At 49.1% G+C, this 12,917-nt stretch overlaps 1 protein-coding gene across 1 annotated transcript; it reads left to right on the top strand.

Moving 5' to 3' along the window:
• Positions 1 to 427: 427 nt before the first annotated feature.
• ajuba (ajuba LIM protein) lies at positions 428 to 12,037 on the top strand. The gene is made up of 8 exons (XM_080519328.1): positions 428 to 2,868; positions 6,855 to 6,956; positions 8,281 to 8,348; positions 8,539 to 8,601; positions 9,929 to 10,059; positions 10,393 to 10,444; positions 11,315 to 11,383; positions 11,504 to 12,037. Exons 1-8 carry the CDS (start codon positions 1,302 to 1,304, stop codon positions 11,636 to 11,638), a joined length of 2,187 nt encoding a protein of 728 aa, XP_080375454.1. The 5' UTR covers positions 428 to 1,301; the 3' UTR covers positions 11,639 to 12,037.
• The last annotated feature ends 880 nt before the right edge of the window (positions 12,038 to 12,917 follow it).

The following is a 12,917-nucleotide window of genomic DNA, read 5'->3' on the forward strand; positions in this document are numbered from 1 at the left end:
TTTTAATTACGAAAACAACGCACGGCGGCGACTCTTGGCTTGACAGGATAAGCACATAATTTTGTGCATCATTTTCTTCCATATCAATGTAAACGGACATCATTTTCAAAACATTGCTGTGGAAATGTGAGACTTTTGAGACACGAACATGCAAAAACAATAAATTTTTACTTGACAATTTATGGTGTAAAGCAGCTCTAAAGAGAGTATTTAATACTGTTACTTCAGTATATTCTCACAATACTTTGGGACTTGAGAGGAATGTATTTTCAGTGACAAATCGCTGCTCTATCGCAAAGGAAAGCGGCTCCGAGGTGGGGCCTTTTATTTCGAAACGCGGAAGGAAGTGACGCACGTCGCCTCTCTTCAGGTGACTTGACGCTGCGAGGAAGAAAAAAAAAAAGAAAAAACCGAGAAAGAGGGGGAGGTAAGTAATTATTTAGGGGGAAGAAAGAAAGAAACAAAGTTGTCGACCGTGCGGGGCACACGGGGAGGGATTCTACAAGTAACGGAGCCGCTTCTTTCTCCACATTTACCCCCCGAAACCTCCCCAACCTCCCCCCGGGACACTCCTCCGGAAAGTTACCCGCTACTCAGCCTCCGAGTCCCGGGCAGGTTTTTTTTTTTTTTTTTTCCTTTCCCCGGACCGGGCGGATGGACGGACGTGTGAGGGGGTTTTCTCTCGGCTCGGCTCTCCCGGAGGACGTGTGGCCCCTGAGGTGAATGGCAGGAGCCGGGTGAGTCGAGTCCCCCCCCCCCCCCCCTCCCCCCTCCCTCCTCACTGGACCCACATGAAGTGCATCCTGCCGGACCTCTTCTTCCTCCTCCTCCTCCTCCTCACCATCATCATCCTCCTCCACCTCCTCCTCCTGCTGCTTTGTGTGTTTAAAAAGGGAAACCCGAAAGGCTCCTCCACCTCATCACGCCGACTCCTCCACGCGAGTATATATATTCCGTTCGCCCCGGGATGCGGGCGTGGGGCCACACGGGGCCCCAGAGAGGAGGCCCTCCCCGGCCCTAGGTCTGGATCCTGGATGTGTGTGTGTGTGTGTGTGGTAACCCTGTAATAAGCCCATGGATTGTGCTACCTGCCTGTGGGGTTTCCACACGAGCTGCAGCCGGATGACTCAGAGGACTTCACCCTGAAATGTCTCTAAGAAAGTCTTATTTATGTCGTCTGTATTTATTCTGCGCGTACAAGAGGGGTCAGTCCCGGGACTTTGAGGCGTCTTGAGTCGTGGCGAAGGGGATTTGAAGACGTTACTCAGGCACGAGCAAGTAAATAAATACGTCCTCCCGTCATGGACCGGCCGATCAGCAAGCTGCTGGAGAAGCTGAAGCTGACGGACTCGGGCAGTGTGAAATTCCACAGTTCCAAGAAGAAGCACGACGCCGCCAGCAACTCCAACAACAGCAACGCCAACGGCGGCGGCGGGGGCGGCGTTCCGGCGCCCGGCCCTGCAGCCGCCTCGCCCGCCAGAGCCGGCCAGTTCTCGCTCGCCTCGGCGACCGCAAGCGATGCATGTGTTCCAGTCAATGGACGAGGAGGAGGAGGAGGAGGAGGAGGAGGAGGAGGAGGAGGAGGAGGAGGAGGGATGGGATTGAGTCCCTCCCAGCTCCTCGCCACGCCGGCCTCCGCCGCCGCGGTCCAAGACGGCGAGCAGCAGCTTCACCCCTCCGCCCTGGCACCGCTGAGGCGTCCCTCGCCGCAGCAGCGGGCGTCCTGCTACCTCGGGGAGGGCGTGGACTCCCACCTGAGGCGGGAGTCGGGCCCGGGGCCCGAGTGCGACGCCATGGCGGCGTTGGGCTCCAAGGCCTCCCTCAACCAGCGGCGCTACTCGCTGGAGCTGCAGCAGCTGGTCCGGCGGCAGCAGCTCCTCTCCCAGCCGCCGCCGCTCTCCGCCCCGCCGCCGTACCCCTCCGCCGCCGGGTACGGCTCGGCCCCCAGGGGCGGCGGGGGAGGCCTGGCGGAGCCGGCGTACCTGTCGGAGCCCGAGCGGCACAAGCGCCTGTCGCTGCAGGAGGCGCTGTTCTACAAGCGCCTGAGCACCGGCGGCGAGCTGTGGGAGAGCGCCCGGCCGGCGTCCCTCTCCCACCCGCCGCACCGCCCGTCGGACGTGACCGGCGGCGGCTTCTTCTACCCGCCGGGACCGACGCTGAGCCCGTGCTCGTCCTTCAGCCTGCAGGAGTCGTTGCTGGTCAGCCCCCGGTCCAGCTTCGCCTCCAGCACGGCGAGCGGAGGCGGCGGCGGCGGCGGCAGCGGCAGCCCGATGGGGAGCCGCTGCAGCAGCAACCGGACCAGCGGCATCAGCCTCGGCTACGACTCGCGCTACTCTGCGTCCGGCGGACTCCCCCCGCAGCAGCACTCGCCCTCCATGCAGGGCGGCGGCTCGGCGGCGGGGTACGGCGGCGGCCCGGGCAGGGTGGGGATGACCCCCGTGGAGGCCTGGACTCAGTACCTGGAGGGCGGGATGCGTCCGGCCGCCCAGGACAGCCGCCACTCCTACCCGCCCGCCGTCGGGAGCCCGGCGGCCACTTGCTACCAGGCAGGGCCGGAGTGGTGGGACGAGCGGCAGGCGGCGGCGCGAGGCAAGGAGGCCGGGGCGGCGGGGGAGCGGGCCCGGTACTCGGACCTGCCGGGGACCCAGTACCAGGAGGAGCTGACCCGGCTCCTGCTGCGGGACGCCGTCCTGGAGGGCGAGGGGCTGCTGGTGGGCCTCCGGCTGAAGGAGCAGTCTCTGGCCCTGACGGCGCTCTCCAAAGCCGGCACGCCAACCGTCGTGTCCGCGACGGCCGGGGGCCCCGCCAAACCTCAGGAGGAGCCCGGAGCCGGACGGGAGACGGGCGAGAACCGGCAGGAGTTCTTCGGTGAGATCACTTTTTAAAAAAAATGTGTTTTAATTGTTTGTCTAAAGCGGGCAAAGATGGCGATAAGCCTGAGCCTAGTTTTCAAGATGGCTGCCACGAGCAGCACTTTCATCTCGTGACATCACAAAGCAGTTTTCAGTTCCTCAGAGGAAATTTGCTCGTCGACACAGATTCATGCGATCACGTCCTCACTTCGCACACGCCCCCTCGCCGTGTTATTACCGTCCCGCCTGCCGCCCGCTGTCACATCACAGATACCCCCCACTCCCCCCCCCCCCTCCCCCCCAGTAAATGAGAGGGTTGCATGGATGGATGGAGGGATTAAATGTTGAAAGAGCGGTGCGGATGCACGGACGGTGCCGCGGAACCTGCAGGGACTTGCAGGGTCGTAGTGAAGCGAGCGTGAAGGAAAAGGCTGCACATGCAGAGACGAGACGCCAAACGTGAAAATTATTTAAAAAAAAAAAAAAAAGTAGCCGCCGCACCTGCGACTGAGTCGTCGGCGAGTTTTTAGACGCGCGTCGATGGTTTCAGGAGGCCGATGCAGCGCATCTTTTAAAAAAAAATAAAAAAAAATCCTGCTACACACAAATTACACGGTTCCATATAAACACAGCTCTGGCCTTTATTGTGACTCACGAGATTAGGGCTCAGGCAGGAGTGTATTACAGTGTGTGTGTGTGTGTGTGTGTGTGTGTGTGTGTGTGTGTGTGTGTGTGTGTGTGTGTGTGTGTGTGTGTGTGTGTGTGTGTGTGTGTGTATTGTTTCTTCATGGGCAGGGTGTGTTTTTCCCCAGAGTGACTTCAGGCCACAGTAACGCAGCATTTGTGAGTCATGCGTGTGTGTGTGTGTGTGTGTGTGTGTGTGTGTGTGTGTGTGTGTGTGTGTGTGTGTGTGTGTGTGTGTGCTGCTGCCTCGGCGTGTGCAGAGGCGGGTGTGTGTGTGTGTGCCGTAGCCTGTTTTCCTGCTCAGGTATGTGCGCCCTGCGGCGACACACAATACTGTACTCCTCTCAGCCATTCACCGAGACATCAGAGGCTGCAAGGCGTGAAAGATGGACGTGCACACACACACACACACATGCACGCACACACCTGCGTTCAGGTGTCACGACTCGACTCAACCGAAAAACAAACCCCGCTTTAGTTTGAGAACAGGAAGTCAAAATAAAAGGCGTCAGCGATGGAGGGACGCGACAAAATAATCCTTTTTCGTAATGATTTTCTCTTGTTTGGTGGAAAAAAAAAAAGAAAAAAGAAGAAGTTTTGCACGCAAGTCGGTTGATCTGAGAGGTGCATGATGGGATACAGGGTTAAAACGGAGGGTTAAATCGAGTTTATATTCAGCTGCTGTTGTTTTAACTCCCTTTGATGTTTTATTATACGAAAAAAAAAAAAAAGAGTTTTTATGTCCAACTTCTTCCACCTCAGGCCCTCGTTTGAAGCGAAAAAGCGCCGCGTCTGCGTTTTCGCTTCAGAAACGTTTTGCGTTCCCACGGCAACGGCAGGAGCGCAGAAAACGACGCGGTTATCTCACCGGGGCTACGAGTCGTTTTGTTTTGTAAGGACGCCACAATCAATACGTAGTAAACAATAACGATGGGAGGAGTGTTGTTACGTTGACCGTCAAAATAAAAGTCCCAGGAGAAATCCCAGAGTCTTGAAACCCTCTGGAGGAAAATGTTGTTTTCTGTTTTTACTTGAAAATAAACAATCTGATGTTGAATTTCTTATATTTGACAGAGAGAAAAAAAACGGAGAGTTAAAAAAACGCTTTGCATTTTAAATTTTCACCGATTTTTAGAACGGAACAAATATTAAGCAACATGAAATAAACAGAAATAAATGGACATTTTAAAGCAACTTGGCACAAAAAGTCGCATTTTTAGTGATTTCCGACCCAGAAGGCGTCATTATTTACAGTTTCTCCATTATTTTATAGGTTAAACAACGTTTCACGTCGCAACACCAAAAAGAAAAATCAATAAATAAATTTAGCAGGTATGCTCGTTTTTTGTCGTCGTCTAAACGAGGCCATACGTTCCCAGTTCAAGCTCAATAAGAAACATTCTTCCCGCCTGAAAACTGGATCACTCCCACTTCCCGGTTCTTCGCGAACGCGAGAGAAAAACTATTAAACTAAATAAAAACATTAATTTAAGCTTGTTTGGAAAGTATATTAATTTGTACCAATAATAGCGGTTTACATTACATGATAAGCAAAACCCAGCTGGGAAATTGGAATTTTACCACTTTGGAAAGTCAGATTTCCTAGTTTACAGAATTTCCCACTTCAGACTGTGACATTTCCCACTTCCCACTTATTCATGAAGGCATAAAGAAAGCCAGATATAAATGTTGAACCCTGTTTCTGCAGCTGGGAACTGACATGGTCACGTCTCGTTAAAGATCCCATTTCCCAGTTTAGATCACGAACAGTTAACTTTCATAGTGGGAATCTTCCAGTTCCAGAGTTTGAATTGGGAAGTTTCCCACCTCCTGGTGTAGTTTTCCCACTCTGACCACTCTGACTGAAAATGACACGACTCCAAAACAAAACCCCTCCTCCAGCTGGAAACGCAGACGACCTTCCTGAAGGAAGGACTGATAACGCCTGGAAATGGGAACGCTCCCAGTTGGGAAGGACACATTTTCCCAGCTTCAAACAAACACAACCCAGGACTTTGAAGTCAAAGTGACCTCACTCCTTCCAGATTAGATGTTTTCAGCCATTTCCGACAGGCGTGACGGGAAAAAAAAGACCTTTTGTTGTTGTTTTTTTTGTTTGGTAGACTTTTAACGATTATTTGTCATTAAAGGAGGATTGGAAGGAAGCGGGAGAAGAGATCATTTGGTGACTTCCTGTGTGGTTATGGCTCAAAGCAGAAAGAGCGAAGGAAGAAAAAAAAAGAAAAACGAAAAGTGCCGTCGAGTTAAATCTCCAGATTGTTCTAAATATGGGGTTTAAAGTGAAATTTAGAGAGAGAGAGAGAGAGAGACAGACAGAGAGCGAGAGAGAAAGAGAGAGAGAGAGAGAGAAAGACATACAGAGACAGACAGAGAGAGAAAGACAGACAGAGAGCGAGAGAGAAAGAGAGAGAGAGAGAGAGAGAGAGAAAGACATACAGAGACAGAGAGACAGACAGAGAGCGAGACAGACAGAGAGAGAGAGACAGACAGAGAGAGAGAGACAGACAGAGAGAGAGAGACATACAGAGACAGAGAGAGAAAGAGAGAGAGCGAGAGACAGACAGACAGAGAGAGAAACAGACAGACAGAGAGAGATAGACAGAGCAAGAGAGAGAGAAAGACAGAGAGAGAGAGAGACAGACAGACAGAGAGAGAGCGAGAGAGAGAGACAGACAGACAGAGAGAGAGAGACAGACACAGACAGACACAGAGAGACAGACACAGACAGAGAGAGACAGACAGACAGAGAGAGAGAGACAGACACAGACAGACAGAGAGAGACAGACACAGACAGAGAGAGACAGACAGACAGAGAGAGAGCGAGAGAGAGAGACAGACAGAGCGAGAGAGAGAGACAGACAGACAGAGAGAGACAGGCACAGAGAAAGAGAGAGACAGACACAGAGAAAGAGAGAGAGAGAGAGAGAAAGAGAGAGAGAGTCATTCATTCCAGCAGAGAAGTCAGATCCGGTGGAGTTTCCCTCTAATAACAGACGAGCCAAACGGGCAGCCGGGGGCTTCAGTGTGTGAGAATCCTGGCGGAGGATTTAAGTGTTGACACTTTGTGTGGAGTTCAGGATTTCCAGGATTCCAGGATTTCCAGGATTCCAGGATTTCCAGGATTTCAGACGCATTCTGCCGCGACGCGTCGTAAAACAAAGTGCTAAAGAGGCGAGTCGAGCCGCGGCGATTACTCTGTGGCTAAATGCATGTTTGTGTTTGTTCCCCTCCCTCCACCCCCCCACCCCCCTCCTCCTCCTCCTCCACCCCCCCTCCCCCCCCACGCTGTGCCTGCAGGAACCTGTGTGAAGTGTGGGAAAGGCGTGTACGGGGCGGACAACGCCTGCCAGGCCCTGGACAACCTCTACCACACTCGCTGCTTCACCTGCGTCTCCTGTGGTGAGTTTAAAAAAAAAAACCGCCATGAAGTACCCGGGTACTTTAACCCCCCCCTCCCCCCCCCCCCCCCCCCCCCCCAAGTAACTGAATACGATTAGGTAATAAGTAACTTTCCTCCAGCTTTGATGCTTTCAACACCCGAGGAGCCGCTGGCAACAATGTCTGCAAGTGAAGACGGAAAAACTTCCGCTGAATTTCAAGGGACGGCGGAACGCAACTTTTTTAAAAAAAAGTTGCTCCCGGCGCCGTCTCCGTGGAAACGCGCAATTTTTTTGAAAAGGTTCCGTCTCCATGGAAGCGGCACAGATTGTGATTTAAAACAAAAAAAAAGTTTTTCACTCTGTCTCTGTGAAAATGACGGGGGGGGAAAGTTTGATAATGCTCCCGTTTCCATGGAAACGAGGCAGATCGGATCATTTTGAAAACTGTGTGGGAAAATGGGAAACGTTCTGACCCGAGCTCTGCGGAAACGGCGCCCGATCGCAACTTTTTTCGGAAAAAAGCTACGACTCCGTCTTGACGAGGGAAAACGTGCAACTTTTTGAAAATTCTCCGTCTCCGTGGAAATTGGGCAAATCACAACGAGGTGGGGGGAGGAAAACTCAACGCAACTTTTAAAAACACTGTCTCCGTGGAAAATGGCACAAATTGCAACTTTTTCGAAAAAACTATAACTCCCGTCTCCACGGAAACGGGGCAAATCACAACAACTTTTCGAAAAAGCTATAACTCCCGTCTCCACGGAAACGGGGCAAATCACAACAACTTTTTTAAAAAGTTATAACTCCCGTTTCCATGGAAACGGGGCAAATCACAATTTTTGAAAAAGCTATAACTCCTATCTCCATGGAAACGGGGCAAATCACAACAACGTTTTGAAAAAGCTATAACTCCCATCTCCATGGAAACGGGGCAAATCACAACAACTTTTTGAACGGGGCAAATCACAACAACGTTTTGAAAAAGCTATAACTCTCGTCTCCATGGAAACGGGGCAAATCACAACAACTTTTTGAAAAAGCTATAACTCTCGTCTCCATGGAAACGGGGCAAATCACAACAACGTTTTGAAAAAGCTATATCTCTCGTCTCCATGGAAACGGGGCAAATCACAACAACTTTTTGAAAAAGCTATAACTCCCGTCTCCATGGAAACGGGGCAAATATTCTTCTGCACACGTGCGAGTCGATTCGCAAGTCGCATTTCCCCCCCCCTAGCATTAGCATTGTGGATAATTGTACTTGACTGTGATGAAGTAGTGTTCATATTGAGGCACTAACCCGCGGCCTCGTCACTCACCCCTCCTGTGGTGTCCCTCCGCAGGCCGCACCCTGAGAAACAAGGACTTCTACAATGTCAACGGCTCTGTGTACTGTAAAGAGGATTACATGGTGAGAGTCCAGGTCAAGGCGTGTTTTGTCATCCGTCTCTTGGCTCACGCGCACACACACACACACACACACACACACACACACACACACACACACACACACACACACACACACACACACACACACACACACACACACACACACACACACACACACACACACTCGTGATAATCTTTTGTTATAATTACAGTTTTCGGGATTCCAGGCCGCGGCGGAGAAGTGTAGCGTGTGTGGCCACCTCATTCTGGAGCAGGTGAGGGATCTGGATCCTGAACACACACACACACACACACACACACACACACACACACACACACACACACACACACACTCCTCAAGGCCCCTCATACACCGACTCAGCCTCGTCCTTCACGACGAACGCAGACGTGTGTGTGTGCGTCTATTTTTGCAAGTGGAATTTGCTCTGCAACAACACAGTCTGGGGTTTTTTCCCCCTCAGTGTTGACTGACAGGCTGTCTATTGAATTTTTTCTTCAGCGTAGTTTTCACACACACATATATCATCACCCACACAAATGCCATTTTACACACATGCAAATATCATTACACACAAATATTATAACACACGCATACTGTAGGTATGTCTCTATAAATATGATTACTTGCACGTCGTTAAGTTTTAAACGTCGGATTGTTTCCGATCGCAGGGGGACATTCGGCTCGTTGGGTTTATATTTAATCTGGATTCACGTCCTACATTTCCCAGAATTCCTGGGTGGTGCCCGGCGGAGTATAAACTCGGTGACGCTCCTCCTCGAGGTTCCCACGGCTCTCCTCCGCTGGAATGTTTGCTTTGGGTTTTTTTTCATAAATAAAGAGACGGGGGAAAAAAAAAAAAAAAAAAAGTCTCGGCGGCGATTAGCGTCAAAGTGTTTTTACCATATTTGAACCGCGTAAGACCCAAAATATAAATAGAAGCCCGAGTCTGAATCCCCGAAACAGAAATGTCGGAGAGTTTCTCAGGAAACGATGAAGTTCGAGTCGTTTTTTTTTACAGCGACGACGAGGAAGCAGTTTTAAGCGGAAGCTTTTAGCAGGACGGCGAGGAATTTAGCCGTCGTGTGGCTGATTTAATGGAGCCGCTATAATCAGGCTCCGTCCCTCTTCACACGCGGCTGTTAGCATACGGAACAACATCCGATTATTACCGTATTTTCTGGACTCGAGGTTTTCTCAAAAAGTTGATGACGTAACTTCCACGTCCAACGGAAACGCAAAATACGAAATGATGATGAATTTAAGCCGTCGATCAGTAAAAGCTATCGAAAAACACCCACTTTATAATTCAGGTGACACGTTTCGCATCAATAATTTATAGAACTGACTGAACTGCGACGGAATTTCAAAAAAAATAAAATAATTTTTTTAAATAGTGTCAATGCCATCTGTGGCCACTAGATGTCACTGTACGGTGACATACAGCTGCTACTGCAGCACAGAAAAACCTCCATTATAATTATGTATTTGATCGCCTAAACAAACAAAATAAGTCAGCTAGCGGTTATTTACACGAGTTATTTCTCTAAACTTTTATTTACATTTTTTTAATTTGGTGTCAGATCCTGCAGGCTCTGGGGAACTCGTACCACCCCGGGTGTTTCCGCTGCGTGATGTGCTCCAAGGCGCTGGACGGCGTCCCCTTCACCGTGGACCAGCACAGCAACATCTACTGCGTGGCCGACTACAACAAGTAAGGCGTTCTCTAATGGCGGCGGCGGCGATGGCGGCCATGACGATCTCTCTCAGCTCGGTTTAATCTGATTTAATTTAAGAAAATTGTTTAAAAAAAAAAGAAAAAAGCCTGACGCTGACCCGGGATGAGAGGATATCATTTACCCCGAGACTCTGTGATCAGACTGATCGCCATGGCAACCATCAAATCCACAAAAAACCCATTAAAATGATGATTTATGGATCCTATTTATTCATATTTTCCTCCGTTAACAAGTGTGACGTGTCTCCCAGGCGTGGAGACTTGATGCACATTTCTAATGAAATAAACGATTTTCCTTTCATCCTGCAGGACTTTTGCCCCGAAGTGCGCCGCCTGTTTACAGCCCATCTTACCCACAGAGGTGAGTTAAAATCTCCCCGTCGTGGACCGTCACAAGTGCCATTAATCAGCTAAACAATAGGATTAATAAAAAAAAAATTATACAAAATTTAATGGCAACTTTACAGGAAGTACAGTTTAACAGGGTAGAAAAAACTGCTGATAATGACGATGGGATTAGTTCTAATAAGATTTATATTCTAGTCTACTGCACAGCAGTGTGTATGAGGACCATTTAACCCAGGGGTGTCCAACATGAGGCCTGGGGGCCAGAAGCGGCCCGCCAGAGGATCTAATCCGGCCGCCATGGGATTTTTATTTTTTTTTTTTTAAGTATAAATATGAAAACTGACAGAGGCTGATCTAAAAACACTAGATTGTCAAAAATGACATTCAAAACCGCCCTTGGTCAGAATTTATTAATGCATCTGTGGAGGTCACATGACGCAACCCCTTTCACAATTAAACAATGAGTCCAACTTATGTGAAGTGAAACTTTAGACACGTAAACTCAAAACAATTTCCAGATGATGACAAATTGTTTTAATCCTGAATAGAAATACGATATCCACATACAGGTGACTGAGGGTTTTTTTTTTTTTGCAAATATAATAATATCTGATTTCTTTTAATATGTATATTTCAGAATAAACTGGCAAATTCTTGCAAAAGGATCAAAAGAAGGAAAGACTTTGACATTTGTCCATATCTGCATTTTAACATGTTATATTTGACTTGTTGGCCCTCCAGAGGTCAGAGGTCAGATCAGGTTGATGTGGATCCTCAACTGAAACCAGTTTGACCCCCCTGGTTTAAGATGTTTCATGTTATATATATATATATATATATATATATATTTATGTATATATAATGTGTGTTTTGTGTGTTCCAGGGCAGTGAGGAGATCCTCAGGGTCGTGTCGATGAACAAGGATTATCACTTTGAGTGCTACCACTGCGAGGTGAGTCCACGTCTCCTGCGACTCAACAGTGTGTACAAATGTAGAATAACTAGCAGTACTGTATTAAACTACCCCCCCTCCTCCTCTCCTCCTCCTCCTCCTCCCCCCCCTCCCCCCCAGGAGTGTGGGAAGCAGCTCTCGGACCAGCCCGGCTCGCAGTGCTTCCCCCTGGACTGTCACCTGCTCTGCCACCCGTGTCACATGACCCGGGCGTGCGCCACACACAACATTCCCCCTCCTCACAACACACACTGACCACGTCTTCTATGCAGCTGTGCGTCTTTAATTTTTATTTTTATTCTAATAATAATTATTTTCCTTTTAAGAAAAGAAAAGAAAGCTGGTCTTGATGCTTCTCGCCGAGTCGTAGGTCGTCTGTTGAGACGTCGGTGGTTTGACCTCCTCCAGTCTGCCTGCTGTATTATTACTGTACCGTAGTTTAAAAAAAAAAAAAAAAAGGGAACCGGTCAAACTACTGCTTGTTTGTTTGTTTGTTTTTTACCCCGATGTGGCTACTGTTTGCTGTAGAAGAACAAGGATGATTGATTATTGATGCTGAACTGTGTTTGAAGTGCAGACGGGTGACGAGTTAAAGGCGAGGAGGCTTTTTTTTTTTTTTTTTTTTTAACATTCCGAGGTTTTGTATCCAGGCGGCGAGAGGGAAAACTTGTGTGGGGAGGGGGGGGGGGGTGGGGGTTCGTTCGTTTGTGTAAATATAAAAGGGAAAGACGTCGCTGAGGTCTGACGAATTTAAAGCAGCGGGTGACAGGAAGTCGGCGAAAAGTTTTCGCTGGAAAGCCGATCGCATGTGTGGAAAGTTGTACGTGACGAGTGCGTGTGTTGACGGGATTCACCGGCTCCGTTTCGTCCCGCCAAGAGCTCAAGTTGTACAAAATCAAACCGATTTAACCTCTAAAAGCATTAAAACGTCCTCAAATAAGGATTTTTTTAAAAATCCTGGAGACCAGTTAAACCAGCTTGAGTTTGCGGGTTTTATTCTTGCAGTACCACTTTGCACCACCAGATGGTGTATTGAGCAAATGGAGAAGATGAGCAGATTTAAGCCATTGACCTTCCGGAAAGTGACGAAACATTGTTGTTTGGTCAATAAGCCAACTTCCAACATCGTTCGGTCAAAATTCCTCATATTTTTTTTGTAGTTTGACATTTAATCTAATTGGATTGGATGATGAAGGGATTATTTTATGGTTTCAGTGTAAATGTCCCGTTGTTGTGAGTGTGTGTATGTGTGTGTGTGTTAATCTGGTTCGGTAACCTGGGATTAGCTCCAGCGTCCTGAACGGTGTAGAAAACGGACAGACGTGTTGGAGGAACCGTGGTTTCCTCCTCCAGATCTGCAGACGTACGCGTCGAGTGAGACGATTCGCCGACGCGTTAGCAAAGAACACTTTTATTCCCTTTAATCCGTCACCCGTCTGTACGTTATTGCTAGCAAACATTTTGCACTTAAATTCGACTTTACTGTAAGAGATTTGTGAATCTGTACAGTTTTTTTGGGGGGGGATGGCGGGGC

Source organism: Blennius ocellaris, assembly GCF_963422515.1.
Source record: "Blennius ocellaris genome assembly, chromosome: 23".
NCBI classification, from domain to species: Eukaryota; Metazoa; Chordata; class Actinopteri; order Blenniiformes; family Blenniidae; genus Blennius; species Blennius ocellaris.